Here is a 14,608-nt window from a genome sequence, read left to right as displayed (position 1 = left end):
AATGCCATCTCATATTGCCCCAACCTAACAGAGAAAGTTGCCTTTTTTGGGGGCAACTCTCCCTTTTAACCCTGCCAACAAAAGTGCGTCTAGTCAAGGCTATGGTTTTCCCAGTTGCAATGGATGGTTGTGAAAGAAAGGCTGAGAAGGCCAAAGAATGGAGGCCTTTGAACTCTGGTGCGGGAGAAGACTCCTGCGAGTCCCTTGGACTGCAAGGCCATCCAACCGGTCGGTCCTAGAGGAGATCAACCCTGACTGCTCTCTAGAAGGCCAGATCCTGAAGAGGAAACTCAAAGAAGAAGGGGACGACAGAGAACGAGGTGGCTGGATGGACTCACTGAAGCAGTCGGCGTGAGCTTAAATGGACTCCAGGGGATGGTAGAGGACAGGAAGGCCTGGAGGAACTATATCCATGGGGTTGCGATGGGTTGGACACGACTTCGCAACTAGCAACAATAACTCCCTTTTAAACTACCCACTGCAATCTCACCAGCGTAAGCCTAATCTATGGCTGCGGACCAGATGTTTAATTTTCTTCCTTCCGTGCCCCGCACGGAAGGGGAAAGGCACTGTTTCCACAATCCTAAAATAGGGCCATAAGAAAGAAGAAGCAAAAGGGAAAAAAAAAAAAAAATCCCAAAACTTAAGCCTAAAAAAATTGTGCGCATGTGGGAAAACCAAATCCCCAAAAAATCTAAAAGCGATGTGCTTTATTGGAATGTTTGGAGGTTTGGGGGGGGGGGGGAGAAATCTTTCAAGTACAGTAATGATCTTTTCCCGTGCCAGCAAAAAGCTGATTTGTATGTTTGTGTCTCTCTCCAGAGACACAAACACACACACACAAATGCACGAATCTGCCTTATTTGGGGTCATTTCTGGGAGGCCAACTGAGATCTCCGTGCCTTAAGAGAATCGGTGAACCCCGCTTTGCAAACTCCAGAGCGGGGGGGGAGCACAGCAGCGGGCGTCCACGTTCTACAGATGGGGAGTGGGTTGTCCGGGAACGGCCTGGCCTAGCCTGCTCCCTGACCTTTCCCGCTCTTCCCAAAGAGTCACTCCGCTGCAGGTACATATTTTCTTGGGATTCTGGAAGAGGCCGGATGAGCTAGCAATGATTCCGCAGGCCACTCTGCCAAAAAAAAACAACAACAGGGAAAGGTCAAGTCAGGTTTTTTTTTAAACAAAAAGAATCTTTTTATCTAGACCAGGGGTCAGCAACCTGCGGCTCTGGAGCCGCATGTGGCTCTTTCACCCCTCTGCTGCGGCTCCCTGTCACTCAAAATAGGCGTCACAACCGCCAACATGCGACACCCGCCGTCATGCGATTTATTGAGTTTTTCAACCCCCGGTAGGCCAACCACGGATAAATCCAAGAAAAGAAAAGTTTCAGAAGAAAAGAGAACGTTTAATTCAACTACAGATGCTAGTTTTGTGGCCGCTCAAGAAATAGTCAGGCACGGGAAAGGTTTTTGTGGCTCCCGGTGTTTTCTTTTCTGTGGGAAACGGGTCCAAATGGCTCTTTGAGTGTTTAAGGTTGCACATCCCTGATCTAGACAGAAAGCTGGTTTAGAATGAATGACAGAATAACGGAACAGCAATAGCAATTATATACTGCTTCACAGTGCTTTTACAGCCCTCTCTAAGCGGTTTACAGAGTCAGCCTGTTGCCCCCTCAACAATCTGGGTCCTCATTTTACCGACCTCGGAAGGATGGAAGGCTGAGTCAACCTTGAGCCGGTCAGGATCGAACTGTTGGCCATCAGCAGAACTAGCCTGCAATACTGCATTCTAATAAGAAAGAGGGAAGAAGGGAGGGAGGGAATAGGAAAGAAAAGGTAGGTAGGAAGGGTAATAGCAATAGCACTGAGACTTATATAGCGCTTCACAGTGCTTTACAGCCCTCTCTAAGCGGTTTACAGAATCAGCCTCTTTACTGAGCTCAGAAGGATGGAGGGCTGAGTCAGTCAAGATCGAACTGCTGGCAGTTGGCAGAGTTAGCCTGCAATACTGCATTCTAACCACTGCACCACAAGGGAAGGGAAGGGACCTTGGAGGTCTTCTAGTCTAGTCCTGCTCAAGGAGGAGACTATACCATTCTGGACAAATGGTGTCCAGTCTCATCTTAAAATCCTCCAGTGATTGGAGCACCCACGACTTCTGGTGGCAAGCTGTTCCACTGATTAATCGTTCTCACTGTCAGGAAGTTTCTCCTTAGTTCCAGGTTGCTTCTCTCCTTGATTACTTTCCATCCATTGTTTCTTCTCCTGCCTCCTGGTGCTTTGGAAAATAGCTTCACTCCCTCTTCTTTGTGGCTGCCCCTCAAATACTGGAAGACTGCTATCCTGTCACCCTTGGTGATATGGATTTTCTATATTTGTTTTTCTAAACCAGAAGGAACTTATGTAACAGTTTAAAGTCCGAGAATCAACTCCCCCCCCCTTGCCAAGTTACTGGTGATAACTTATTTATTTATTTATTTATTTATTTATTTATTTATTTATTTATTTATTTATTTATTAAATTTATATACCGCCCTATTCCTAAGGGACTCAGGGCGGTGAACAGCGAACGATAAAAATACATGTAATACAAACGTTAATAATAAAAAACCAATTAAAATATACTAAACATTCTGGTCCTAGATAATTCAAGACATCCCAGTTTAAAATAAAATCAAAAAGCAATATAAAGGGAAAGTTAGGCCAGGCCGGCCTGCTGAAACAGGAATGTTTTGAGGGCACGGCGGAAAGTGCGCAGATCCGGAATCTTCTGTATCTCTGGGGGGAGCTCGTTCCAGTTGGTGGGTGCCCTCACAGAAAAGGCTCTCCCCCTGAGGTCCGCCAGTCGACATTGTTTGGCTGACGGCACCCTGAGAAGCCCCTCTCTATGGGAGCGTACTGGGCGGTGAGAGGCTATTGGTGGCAGAAGGCGGTCTCGTAAGTACCCCGGTCCTACGCCATGGAGCGCTCTAAAGGTGGTAACTAAGACCTTGAAGCGCACCCGGAAGACCACAGGGAGCCAGTGCAGCTCGCACAGGAGGGGAGCCACATGGGAGCGCCATGCTGCTCCCATAACTGGGTACAATACAGGTAGTCCTCGACTTACAACCATGATTTGGTCCAACATTTCTGTTGCTAAACAGGTCATTTGTTAAGTGAGTTTTGCCCCCATTTTATGACCTTTCTTGCACAGTTGTTAAGTGAATCGTTGAAGCTGTGAAGTTACTAACACCGCTGGTTAACTGAACCTGACTTCCCCGTTGACTTTGCTTGTCAGGAGGTCACAAAAAGGATTCGCAGGACCCCCGGGACACTGCAACCGTCATAAATATGAGACAGTTGTGCCAGGTGTCTGAATTTTAGTCACGTGATCCGCAGGGATGCAGCAACGGTTGTTAAGTGTGAAAAACGGTCCTAAGTCCCATTTTTTCAGTGCTGTTGTAACTTCGAGCAGTCACTAAATGAATGTTCTGACCTAGGCTTCCCCAAAAAGCACGGAGCAGAATCCTGGTCCCCACAAAAGCCCTTTTATTAAACGGACGTGAATTCCTCTCATTCACCTTCAGCAAAGGCCTGGCAAGCAGTCTTTCAAAGGTGAATTTATAACCACAGACCTTATCTCGCTTGGAAAGCTGCCATGTAGATATTTTCCAAACACAAGGAAAGACGTGGCACAGAGTCCCTGAGATTCGGAACGAATTGTTTCCTGCAAAAGCCCACTCCCCTTTCGCTCCTCTTTTATTTCCTATGGGAGGGGCCATTCACCGTCCATCTGTGGCTTTACTACCAAGTCGACCCTGTTTCTTAGCTGTTCTTTTCTTTTGGCAGCTCTGCGCATGTGCACATTGGGAACAGGCTCCAGCTGTTCCTCTGCCTCACTACTGTCGGTTCCTACTGGGTAGTCTTCCAGAAAAGACTAGTAAGGAACATACGTATTTGATTATACATGTAATAACAGCTGCAAGAATTGTTTATGCTCAAAATTAGAAAGCAGAGAAAACACCTTTGGAAGATCAGGTGATAAAAAAAATTATGGACTGTGCAGAAATGAATAGATTGACTTTAAGGATTAAAGATAGGGAAGAGATAGAGTATTATAGGATATGGCACTGTTTCTATTATTGGTTGGAAAAGAGATATAAAAGATAAAAGCTTTATGATTGTACTTTTAAAATTTGATAGGCAGAATTTTGTTTTAGTAAGGAGAGATTTAAAATGGTTTGTATAAAGATCAAGATAGAAGGAAGTTCCTTTTTTGGAAGAAGAACGACCAAAGATAACACCAAGATGTCACAGGGAGGGGGCGAGAGATTGTTTTTATAAAAAATAATAAAAAGTTATATACAAAAAAAAAAAAAGTTATATACTGCTGCCTAGCTCTGGAGGCAGCTGATAACTGCCAGACGGCCTTGGCCCCCTCTCTGCCTCCGATGCAGAGCCCTCATCCGAGCCTTCCCCAGCCTCCAGGACTGGCCCATGTTCCTCCCCAGCCTCCTCACTGTCCGACTCTGCTGCCAGCTCGGCTGGCGGGGCCACAACAATGAACTGTTGGAAGTCGAGGACTACCTGTACGTGCAAACAGCAGATCCCAATCTGTGGCTCCTTCCTGCTTCTTCACAGACGTTCAGAAAACCCTTGTCTTCCAGCAAAAAAAAAAAAAAAAAGATAAACAGTTCTGGATTTCCTCACCTCTCCCCGGAATTTCCCGAGATTTTTGACAGAGGGTGATTCCCGCGGCCCAAGTCATCCTCCCCTTCGTCTATCACCAAGGAACGGCCGATTATATCGTCCACCTAAGGAGGGGAAGAAGACAACACCGTCAGCGGACCCAACCTTGTTCCACGACGGTCACAAACAAGATTATCTGTACAGGACGTCCTCGATTCACGACCACGAAAAGGGATCGGAGATTCATCTTTCGGCGGAAAAGTGCCTAAGGGAGGAGGCATCATGGGGTCCTACCTAATTTTTTTGACGGGTGGACCTGGTTATTAAGCAAGGGACATTGGTCATTAAGTAAGATATCACCGGAGTGCGGTTGGCAAACCTTCCCTGCCGGCTTCCATCATTGACTTTGCTTGTCAGAAATGGCGCTCATGGAACCGTCTTATAAATGAACGATGGGGGATGAGGGCATAAATCTATAATCGCAGGACTGGAGAGACAGGAGGATGTTCGTATGGGTGGGAAGTCGCTTTTTGCAGGCTCCTGATGATTAGCCAAAGTCCCCCAGCCAGCATTCGTGCACTGAGATCTTATGAGACAAATTCCTTGTGTGTCCAATCATTCTGTTCCATTCCGTATTGTGTTGTGTTGTGTTGTGTTGTGTTGTGTTGTGTGTTGTGTTGTGTTGTGTTGTGTTGTGTTGTGTTGTGTTGTGTTGTGTTGTATTGTATTGTCTACTAGCTGGATACTTGTGCTTCGCTACGAAACTCTGTGATGGGGTTTGATAAATTGACAGTTAAAGCTTGAAAATTAACAAGTAGTTACGATCGGGCTCTCCTCTCCGCTTCTCTCCTTCAGGCTTGCCCCACAGAATCCTCCCCTATCCTGTCTCCTTCTCTTCCTCAGCCCTGCCCCACAGAAGTTTATCCTATCCTCTCCCCTTCTCTATCCTCAGGCTTTCTAGCTCCTTCTCTCCCTGAGGCTTGTCCCACCGAAGTCTGTCCTATGCTATCCCATTCTCTCCAGTGTTATTTTCAAGTTGGGAGCGGGAGTAGAACATCTTAACTAATTAGCATCAGAGCGTGTGATAATAATATAGGAAATATTAATACTCTGATGGTCATTTCTAAAAATCCTTTCTTAGTGAGCACCTAGAAGCCAAGAGGAACATATGTGGCAAATTTTAAGTTTGTAGGCTTTACTGTTCTGGAGATTTGATGATTACGGTGTGAGTGCTTTTTGCTTTAATATATATAGATTCTATTTTCTAGTCTATTCTATATTCCATTCCATTCTATTCTATTTTCTGTTCTCTTCTGTTATTGTCCTAACCTATCCTATCCCTATTCTTTTTTTTAATAAAGAGTTTTTTTATTTTTCAATTACAAAGATAAAACATTCCATCTTTCCGTAAGTGGCGTGTCATCTGGGTACAAGCATCCCTGTGCAACTTTTTTCACCATTTACAACATCATTCACATTATTTCCCTAAACTTAATGTTGTAATATATTAAACAATTAAACATGATAAAATTCTCCATTTTCTTCTTAATATCTTCTAGTAATAATACCATGTTAGCAATAATCATCATTGTTCTCATCATACATGTGCTAACAATTTCCATCTTATTTATATCTCTGCCTTAATTGTGTTTTTTATTTATTCTTTAGCCTTCTTCATTTCCCTATTCTATGGCAGGGCTAGTGCTTACCATCTCCTGGAGATTGGCCCAAAGTCAGCCAGCCAACTTTCATCCCTAAAGCGGGAGTAGAACTGACCATCTTTTGGTGATTGGCCCAAAGGTATCCAGCCTACTTTTATATTTAGCACAGTCTGCTAGTGATTGGCCCAAATTCACCCCAGCCAGGTTTCACGCCTAAACTGGAGACTAGAACTTACAGCTTCTACGCTAGTTGCGGAGGATGGGCAGTTTCCAGCTTGGGCAAAAGGGAGGGGGAGAATATAACCAACTGCTGCAAACCCACCCTTCCTGATCCGTTGCCCCCAGTGTGTTCTTTCATCCCCCCATTTGCTGGGCAATTTCTTTGCTCCGGGGCGACTCACCTTCAGCTGAGGATCTTCCATCCGAAAGGATGCTCTTCCATCAGCAGTGGCCAAAATGTTCCCAAGATCGCCTGCGTGCTGAAAAACCGATTCGGTCCTCAATTTATAGTCACAATTCATAGCAATAACAGAATAACTGAGTTGGAAGGGACCTTGGAGGTCTTCTAGTCCAACCCACTGCTAAAACAGGAAACCTTGTACCTTTCCCAGGACAAAATGGCTGCCCAATTAGCTTCTTAGAAACCTCCAGTGTTGGAGCATTCACAACCTAGAAGTCCATACAAGGTTAATAGACACATACCGTATACTGTATTTCGGAGTATAAAACACTCCGGTGTATATGGCATAGGACGTGGGTATTTGTGGGACCGCCTTCTGCCACCGATAGCCTCCCACCGGCCAGTACGCTCCCACAGAAAAGGACTCCTCAGGGTGCCGTCAGCCAGGCAGGGGCCAAAAATGGCAGAAGGGTGTGGGCAGGCGGGTGGGCGAGGCTTCGGCTACATTCAGTGTATGAGACGCACCACAATTTTCACCCACTTTTAAGGGGGGTGGGGAAAGTCTTAGTCTTCGGAGCATCTTATACTCCGAAAAGTACAATAAAGCAAGAAAAATAAAAAGCAAGCGGTGGCCTAACTCACCCTGTGCAGATCCTGGGGGCCTCCGTGGCATTCCCCTTTGGGATTGAAATGGTCTCCACAACTGTTTAGGATAAAATCAAGAGTGGGAGATTTGGTGGTCAGGAAAACAAAACTTCTCTCCAACTTTTACAACCCCTGAAACCACCTGAAGAGGGAAAAAAAAACACCTTCTAGAGCAGGGGTGTCAAAGTGAATTTCATTGAGCGCTGCATCAGGGTTGTGTTTGACCTGGGGGGCAGGGGGGCATGGCCAGCTCAACCTCACTTGTGTCGGGGACACCCGCCACTGCAGTGGCCCCCAGCAGGACTGAGGGGCTCCATTATCTCCAGAAGAGGAAAACGAGACCAGGGAGAGCACCAAACCCTTGTCCTAGAGAGGAGGCTTGCTGTCTGCTGGGAACCAAGTGCTAAGGCAGGACTTCCTTCCTTGCTTCTTTCCTTCACTATATTTTCCCTCCTTCCTTCTCTATCCTCCCTTCCTTCTCTATATTTTCCCTCCTTCTCTATCTTTCCTTCCTTCCTTCCTTTCCTTCCTTCTCTATATTTTCTCTCCTTCCTTCTCCATCTTTCCTTCCTTCCTTCCTTCCTTCCTTCCTTTCCTTCCTTCCCTATATTTTCCCTCCATCCTTCTCTAACCTTCCTTCCTTCTCTATATTTCCTCTCCTTCCTTCTCTATCTTTCCTCCTTCTCTATCTTTCCTTCCTTCCTTCTAACTTTCCTTCTTTCCTTCCTTCTTCCTTCTCCTTTTTTCTTCCTCCCCCTCTTTCCTTCTTTTACCTTCCTTGCTCTCTTCCCATCTTCCCTTCTTTTTCATTGTCTTTCCTCTTTCCCCTTCTCCTTTCCTGTCCTTTCTTGGATGCTCAAATGCAAAAGGGGAAACATTTCTCCTTTTGCTAGCCCTCTGCCAGTGAAAACGGAGGGCCCCCCAGCCCCTGAGCTCCGTTTTTGGTGGCAGAGAGCTGGAGGAGGCTGTCCAGGCTGAAAACGGGGCCCTCCAAAGCTCCATTTTTGCTGGCAGAGTGTTGTGATCTAGGCTTCCTGAGTCATTAAAACACACGAGTAGTCCCAAAAAACCTCTTTTATTGCAACAGCTGTGAATAACTTTCATTCACAGCTGAGTCCCAATTAGTTACAAAAAGTCCTTCGGGATAATCACTAATCTTTATCTCCCTTAACACTCTGCCAAAGACCTACTTGGCAAAGCCCCACGGAGTCCAGAATCAAACAGAGATGCCGACTGGGAACAGAATTAACAACGTTGCTTTCCTGCAAAGGGCCCACGTGTACCTTTGCTCCTCTTTTAAGCCTTATGGAGGGGCCAATCATCTCCAGGCCTTACTCCCGAGTCATCCCTTTTGTTTAAACTGTTCTTGCCTTCTGGCAGTTCTGCGCATGCGCGCACTAGGAAAAGGCTCCTCCTGTTCCTCTGCCTCGCCGCTGTCCAACTCTGGAGGCTCCGGAATCCGCGTATCCCTCCCAGATGGTCCTGGCCCCATCTCTGCCTCCGACACAGAGCCCTCGTCCGAGCTTCCCCAGACTCCAGGACTGGCCCATGTTCCTCCCCAGCCTCCTCACTGTCCGACTCCACTATCAGCTCTGCAGGCTGCTGGCGGACCACAGCACAGAGGCATTGTGGGCCGGTCCTTTGCAGGCCAGATGTAAGCATCCCCCTTGGGCTTGATTTGGCCTGCGATCCTTCAGTTTGACACCTCTGTTCTAGAGTCTCTCACCTGTCAAAAGTCCTGCTGAGGTCTCCAAATTCATGGACGTGAAGCCCGTGCAGCCCCGGCTGAAGACCATCGACTGTGCCGTCCACAAGGCACTTTTCGGGAGACAGTTGCAGGAACCTCACAACGCCTTGGATCAGTCCACGGCCGGACACCATGGCCACGGCGGCAGTGCCGAGCAATCCTTGGGGTAAAAAAAGGGAGGTCAACAGAGTGTGAAATGGACGTTTGTCATAGAAAATAATCTGAGTGGCCCTTGGTGCTCTCTGAGTTTGGTGGTTTTCTTGGAGACGTTTCATCACCAAACTAGTATAGTGTAGCGTTTATTGTCATTGTACATCGTGTATACACCGAAATTGGTTTTAGCCTCACTGGTGCAATCCATGACAAAGAATACAAACAACGTACCGTATTTTTCGGAGTATGAGACGCTCCGGACTATAAGACGCACCTACCTTTTTTGGTGAGGAAAACAAGAAAAAGAAATCTGCCTCTCCCTCCCAGCAATTTTGCCTCCTTGCAGCAAATAGCATATAGCCTGCTTTACTTTCATTTTCGTTTTCAGCAGAGCTTGATTAGCACAAGAAAAAAAAATCTCCTCCCAGCAATTTACCTCCTTGCAGCAAGCAGCAGAGCCCTGCGCAAAACAGCTGAGAGCAAAATACCTGAGAATCGGGAGGCCGATCCAATCAACTTGTGCTAAATAGGCTGTGCTGAAGCTGAAAGGACCTGTTTCTTCTTTCTGCTTGCTGCAAGGAGGTAAACTGCTGGGAGGCAGAGGCCAAAGGGTGGGGGCCAGTGGGTGGGCGGGGCTACATTGGTATATAAGACGCACCTAAATTTTTACCCCCTTTTAGGGCTGAAAAAGGTGCATCTTATACTCCAAAAAATACAGTAAATAGTATAAAGAATAATCCCTATGAAAGTAATTAGAGAGAAAGAAAGAAAAAGAAAAACTAGTCATACGTTTCCGCTTGTGCATGGAGTGATTGTGGTTCTGTTTAAGAGTCTGACGGTCCAAGGATAGAAACTATTTTTAAACCTATTTGTTCGGCTGGCTATGCTTCAATGTCTTCTGCCCGATGGTAGAAGTGTGAAGAGACACTGACCAGGGTGTGAATCATCTCTGAGTATCTTCCTTAGTCTGCTAAAGCAGCGAGGGTGGGGAAGGCTGTTTTCGCCCTCCCCAGACTCCTAGAAAGGCTCTGGAGCCAGGTGAGAGAGAAAAAATGGCCTGTGTGCCAGGAGCAGGGGGGGGGGGGGAGTTGGGGGTCACGTGTGCATGCACGGGGCGCATAGAATGGGTTTGGGCACACGCGTGACCCGCCTCCTGGCACGCAATGGCAAAAAGGTTAGCCATCACTGTACTAGTGGACTGTCCTGTCGATGGGAATGATCTTGGAGGTTCTGTGCTTAGGCTTTTTACTCAGAGGTGGGCGTCACATACCGTAACAACCTGTTCGCTCAGCACCAGAACTGTCAGCATGTGCCATCCGCACATGTATGCAGCGTCACAAAACACGGGAATTCACATGCCCGCACCGTCCAGGCATGCATCCGGCGTCAAACGACACAGCGATATAGGACAGGATTACGCCTAGGCGGGTGGGAGGGCCCACCTGCAGGTCGCAAGTACCGGTTTGCCCGAACCGGCAGCAGCCCAACACTGTTTTTACTCTTAGCTTGTTTGTCAGTTCCTTGCTGGCTGAAGAATTCTGGGAGTTGAAGAACCACATATCTTAAAGTTGCCGCGGTTGAGAAACGCTGATCCAGTTAACGTAGCAGATCTCTACGGAAGGATTTATGGCTGATCCCATCAGTTCTAGGGATAATGCTTTAAACCCATCAGAAATCTTCCAACGATTCCCCTCCACTTCTGTTGTGGTTCGCCAGCAGCCTGCGGAGATGGCAGTGGAATCGGACAGCGATGAGGCTGAGGAAGAACACGGACCAGTCCTGGAGGCTGGGGAAGGCCCGGATGAGGGCTCTGCATCAGAGGCAGAGATAGGGCCGGGCCATCGGGGAGTGATGTGCGGACTCCGGAGCCTCCAGAGGCTGACAGCAGAGAGGCAGAGGAACAGGAGGAGCCTGTTCCTAGTGCACGAATGAGAAGAGCTGCCAGAAGGCAAGAGTAGCTACAGCAAAGAAGACGACACGGGAGTAGGGCCAAGAGATGATTGGCCCCTCCCATAAGGCTTAAAATACCAGCAACGGCTCTTGGGCTCTTTGTCGGAAAACAACGTTGATAGTCTTGCTGCACTTATCTCTTGTCGCGTCTTCTGCTTTTGAACTTTTGCCAATAGAAGCCTTTGGCAGTTTGCCTAATTATACCAAGGTTGGTGATTAGACTGAAGAATTTGTGTTATGAAGAGTTTGTTTTAATTTAGTTTGGACGACGCTGAGAATGAGTTAATTCTCAGCTGTTCTAATAAAGTCTGTTTATTTTGGAACCGTTTGCGTCGATTACAACCTACTTGGGCCTGGGTCACAAGAACTTTGCACTAGTCACTTGGGGGGGGGAAAGACCTTATACATCACAGAGCAATTTAACACTTTGGTGGAGATTTATTCCAGGAAAAGGAAGTGGAAGATCATGTTGGGATTTACCTGGAACATTACTTCCCATTCCTTTCAGCACAGCCTTGCATCCCGTAGTTTCTAAAAGGTTCTGGACTTCTTCGGTACCAAGACTTGTCTCCACCAGGACAGTTTGGGAATCCAGCTGGATGTCAACTATGCGGAGGCCTGTAAGGAAATGGAGATAGAGAAACACGTAGGGGTAGGACATCCCAATCTTGGCAATGTGAAGACATGTGGACTTCAACTCCCAGAATTCCCCAGCTGGCTGCATAGCAGCTTGCTAGGGAATTCTGGGAGTTGACGTCCACACATCTTCACATTGCCAAGATTGGGACACACTCATGTTAAGCAATTTTATATATCCCACGTTTATTATTTGGTTCTGCAACCCAACAAGACAGACAAAGACTTCAGAGGATCATTAGAACTGCAGAAGAAACAATGGCTACCAACCTGCCTTCCATTGAGGACCTGTATACTGCATGAGTCAAAAAGAGGGCGGGGAAAATATCTACAGACCCCTCACATCCTGGACATAAACTGTTTCAACTCCTATCCTCAAAACGACGTTATAGAGCACTACACACCAGAACAACATGCAATAATCATCCTGAAGCTTGATTGTGGGGGCAGTAATATGACTTTGTATAAAAAAGAACACCGCTTGGGGGGGGGGGGCGAAAGCCCTACTAAGCAGGTATATACAAAAGTATGAAGGCTATTGCTTAACGCATTCTAAGCCGCCCTGAGTCTCCGGAGAAGGGCGGCATATAAATCGAAACAATAAATCAATAAATAATAAATAAATCTGAGAAAAGCCTGAGCTGGTTACATCACCCTGCCGAGCAATTCATGAAAATAATTTTGCATCTGGAACAAGGCTTCCAATAATTAATGGATTTAGAGTTTTTTTCCCCCCAAAATTTGGTGCTCTGTATTGGCTGAGTATTCCAGGAGTCCTTCCTACTCAGCCAGAAAACAAGAGCCCTGGTGGCGCAGCAGACTAAAGCACTGTTATTAACATCAGCTGCCTGCAATTACTGCAAGTTCAAATCTCACCAGGCTCAAGGTTGACTCAGCCTTCCATCCTTTCTAAGATAGGTAAAATGAGGATCCGGATTGTGGGGGCAATAAGCTGACTTTGTATAAATATACAAAAGTATGAAGGCTATTGCTTAACGCATTGTAAGCCACCCTGAGTCTCTGGAGAAGGGCAGCATATAAATCAAATAATAATAATAATAATAATAACTAGATGGAAAACTGAGTTGCCTTTCTGACACACTCTTTCGACATCTATGGAATTTCAGTAGGTAAAATGAAGTGATGAGGAAGTAAATTATTGGGTAGAAACCAGGTGACTAATTCCATTTTAGGTATGAAAACCAGTTCTAGTCTTGCCTTAAGCCACGAAACTGGCTGCTGTGTCTTTGGGCCAGTCACTCTCCCTCAGCAAAACCCACCTCACAGGGGGAAAACAGGAAGAGGAAGGAAGGAAGGAGGAAGGGTGTGCTGGATATGCTCACCACATTGCGTTTATAAATTATGATATTTATATCATAATTTATAAATTATAGAAATTTATAATATAAAATAAAATAAACGTTTGAAAAGAAAGTTGATCGTTCTGAGGCTGATCTCACCTGGTGTCTTTTGCAGTGTTTTCTGGACCGCCTCGACACAATTTTGACAAGTCATCTCAACAGCAAACTCCAGCTACAATTAAAGAGAAGGAGAAAGTAACACAAAACTGTCAGTGAAAAATATAAAAGCCTTTGAATTATGGGCTCGCCTGACATATATAAGCGGAACCCTTCTGGGAGTTGGAAGCCTAAATGCTATTTTAATGGGTGGTTTCTATTTTAGCTCTTTCGGCCAAATTATTTAATATTTTTAAATTGTCTTTTAACTTTCATATAGTTGTGGGTTTTATTTTTGGCTGTACACGGCCCTGAGTCCTTCGGGAGAAGGGCGGTATAAAAATTTAATAAAATAAATAAATAAATAAATAAGTCCACATATCTTCAAGCTGCCAAAGTTGAGAAATACTGACCTAATTCCAAAATTCTGATCTAAAATGGGGTTCCACAAGAAGTCTGGAAGGGCAGGGGCCTTTTCTCCTGCACTTGCCATACTTCTGCCTACCCCATAGAAGTAGTCCTCGAATTACAACCAGGATCCCCAAAATCTCTGTGGCTAAGCAAGACATTGGTTAAGTGAGTTTTGCCCTATTTTGCGACCTTCCTCGCCACCGCTGTGAAGTGAATCCCTGCCGTTATTAAATTATTATCACGGCTGTAAAGTGAATCTGGGTTTCCGCGTTGACTTTTGCTTTTGTGAGGAGGTCACAAAAGGGGGATCGTGCGACCCACCGTCGTAAATACGAGTCAGTTGCCAAGCCTCTGATGGCGATGCGGCAACGGTCATTAAAAGTGTTTTTTAAAAAAACGGCCATAAGTCACTTTTTTTTAGTGCCCCTGTAACTTTGTCAACGGCCACTAAACGAACCGGTTCTAAGTCGAGGACTAGCTGTACTTCTTCCCTCAGCCATAAGATATAAGCGCCCTCCCTGCCTCCCTGGAGATGGAGAAGGTGCCATTTTTTAAAGAATGACCCAGCAGGTAGTTCAACCGGTGCAGCTGCTTTACAAAACGACCCCCCCACACACACCCGCCTTCAACCTCTTCGGACATGCGCAAAGCGTCGGACAGTGAAAGAAGAGGCAGCGCTCGATTCTCCCACCCGGGAAGGGTTTCCCCACCGTGCAGCGGAGTCCTCCGCCCCTTTCGGGAGCTCCGTCCATCTTGCCTTCCAAGAATAAAAAGGAAAAAACAAAATTATAGTCCACTCGGACTATTTTGAAGGAGACACACCGGAAGTCACCGACGCGCTCCCTCCCGCTTGGTTGTACTAGGCGGACATGCGCAGTAGA

At 46.3% G+C, this 14,608-nt stretch overlaps 1 protein-coding gene across 2 annotated transcripts; it reads right to left on the bottom strand.

The window, feature by feature from the left end:
* Nucleotides 1-693: 693 nt before the first annotated feature.
* CCS (copper chaperone for superoxide dismutase) lies at nt 694-14,506 on the bottom strand. 2 transcript variants are annotated; one of them, XM_070950496.1, is made up of 8 exons: nt 14,438-14,506; nt 13,320-13,392; nt 11,704-11,841; nt 9,100-9,280; nt 7,371-7,431; nt 6,730-6,807; nt 4,689-4,792; nt 694-1,129 (listed from the first exon to the last, which is right to left on the bottom strand). In XM_070950496.1, exons 1-8 carry the CDS (start codon nt 14,477-14,479, stop codon nt 976-978), a joined length of 831 nt encoding a protein of 276 aa, XP_070806597.1. In that variant the 5' UTR covers nt 14,480-14,506; the 3' UTR covers nt 694-975. The 2 variants fall into 2 exon arrangements, with proteins under 2 accessions (XP_070806597.1, XP_070806599.1); XM_070950498.1 differs by lacking the exon at nt 694-1,129 and adding an exon at nt 1,410-1,549.
* Nucleotides 14,507-14,608: the final 102 nt, after the last annotated feature.

This window comes from Pituophis catenifer, unplaced genomic scaffold, assembly GCF_029215685.1.
Source record: "Pituophis catenifer annectens isolate HBS135680 unplaced genomic scaffold, rPitCat1.0.hap2 SCAF_10, whole genome shotgun sequence".
In the NCBI taxonomy this organism is placed as follows: Eukaryota; Metazoa; Chordata; class Lepidosauria; order Squamata; family Colubridae; genus Pituophis; species Pituophis catenifer.
The sequence above is the reverse complement of the archived record's forward strand: the minus strand, read 5'-3'. Positions and strand labels throughout refer to the sequence as shown.

Bases quoted from the DNA above. Each gene is read 5' to 3' on its own strand.
- CCS (XM_070950496.1), bottom strand. From the start codon at position 14,479: ATGGACGGAGCTCCCGAAAGGGGCGGAGGACTCCGCTGCACG. The intron at 7,432-9,099 runs GTGAGAGACTCT...TATCCTAAACAG, and splicing joins CTCAGCAGGACTTTTGACAG to TTGTGGAGACCATTTCAATC. The intron at 1,130-4,688 runs GTGAGGAAATCC...TTTTTTTGGCAG, and splicing joins TCGGGAAATTCCGGGGAGAG to AGTGGCCTGCGGAATCATTG.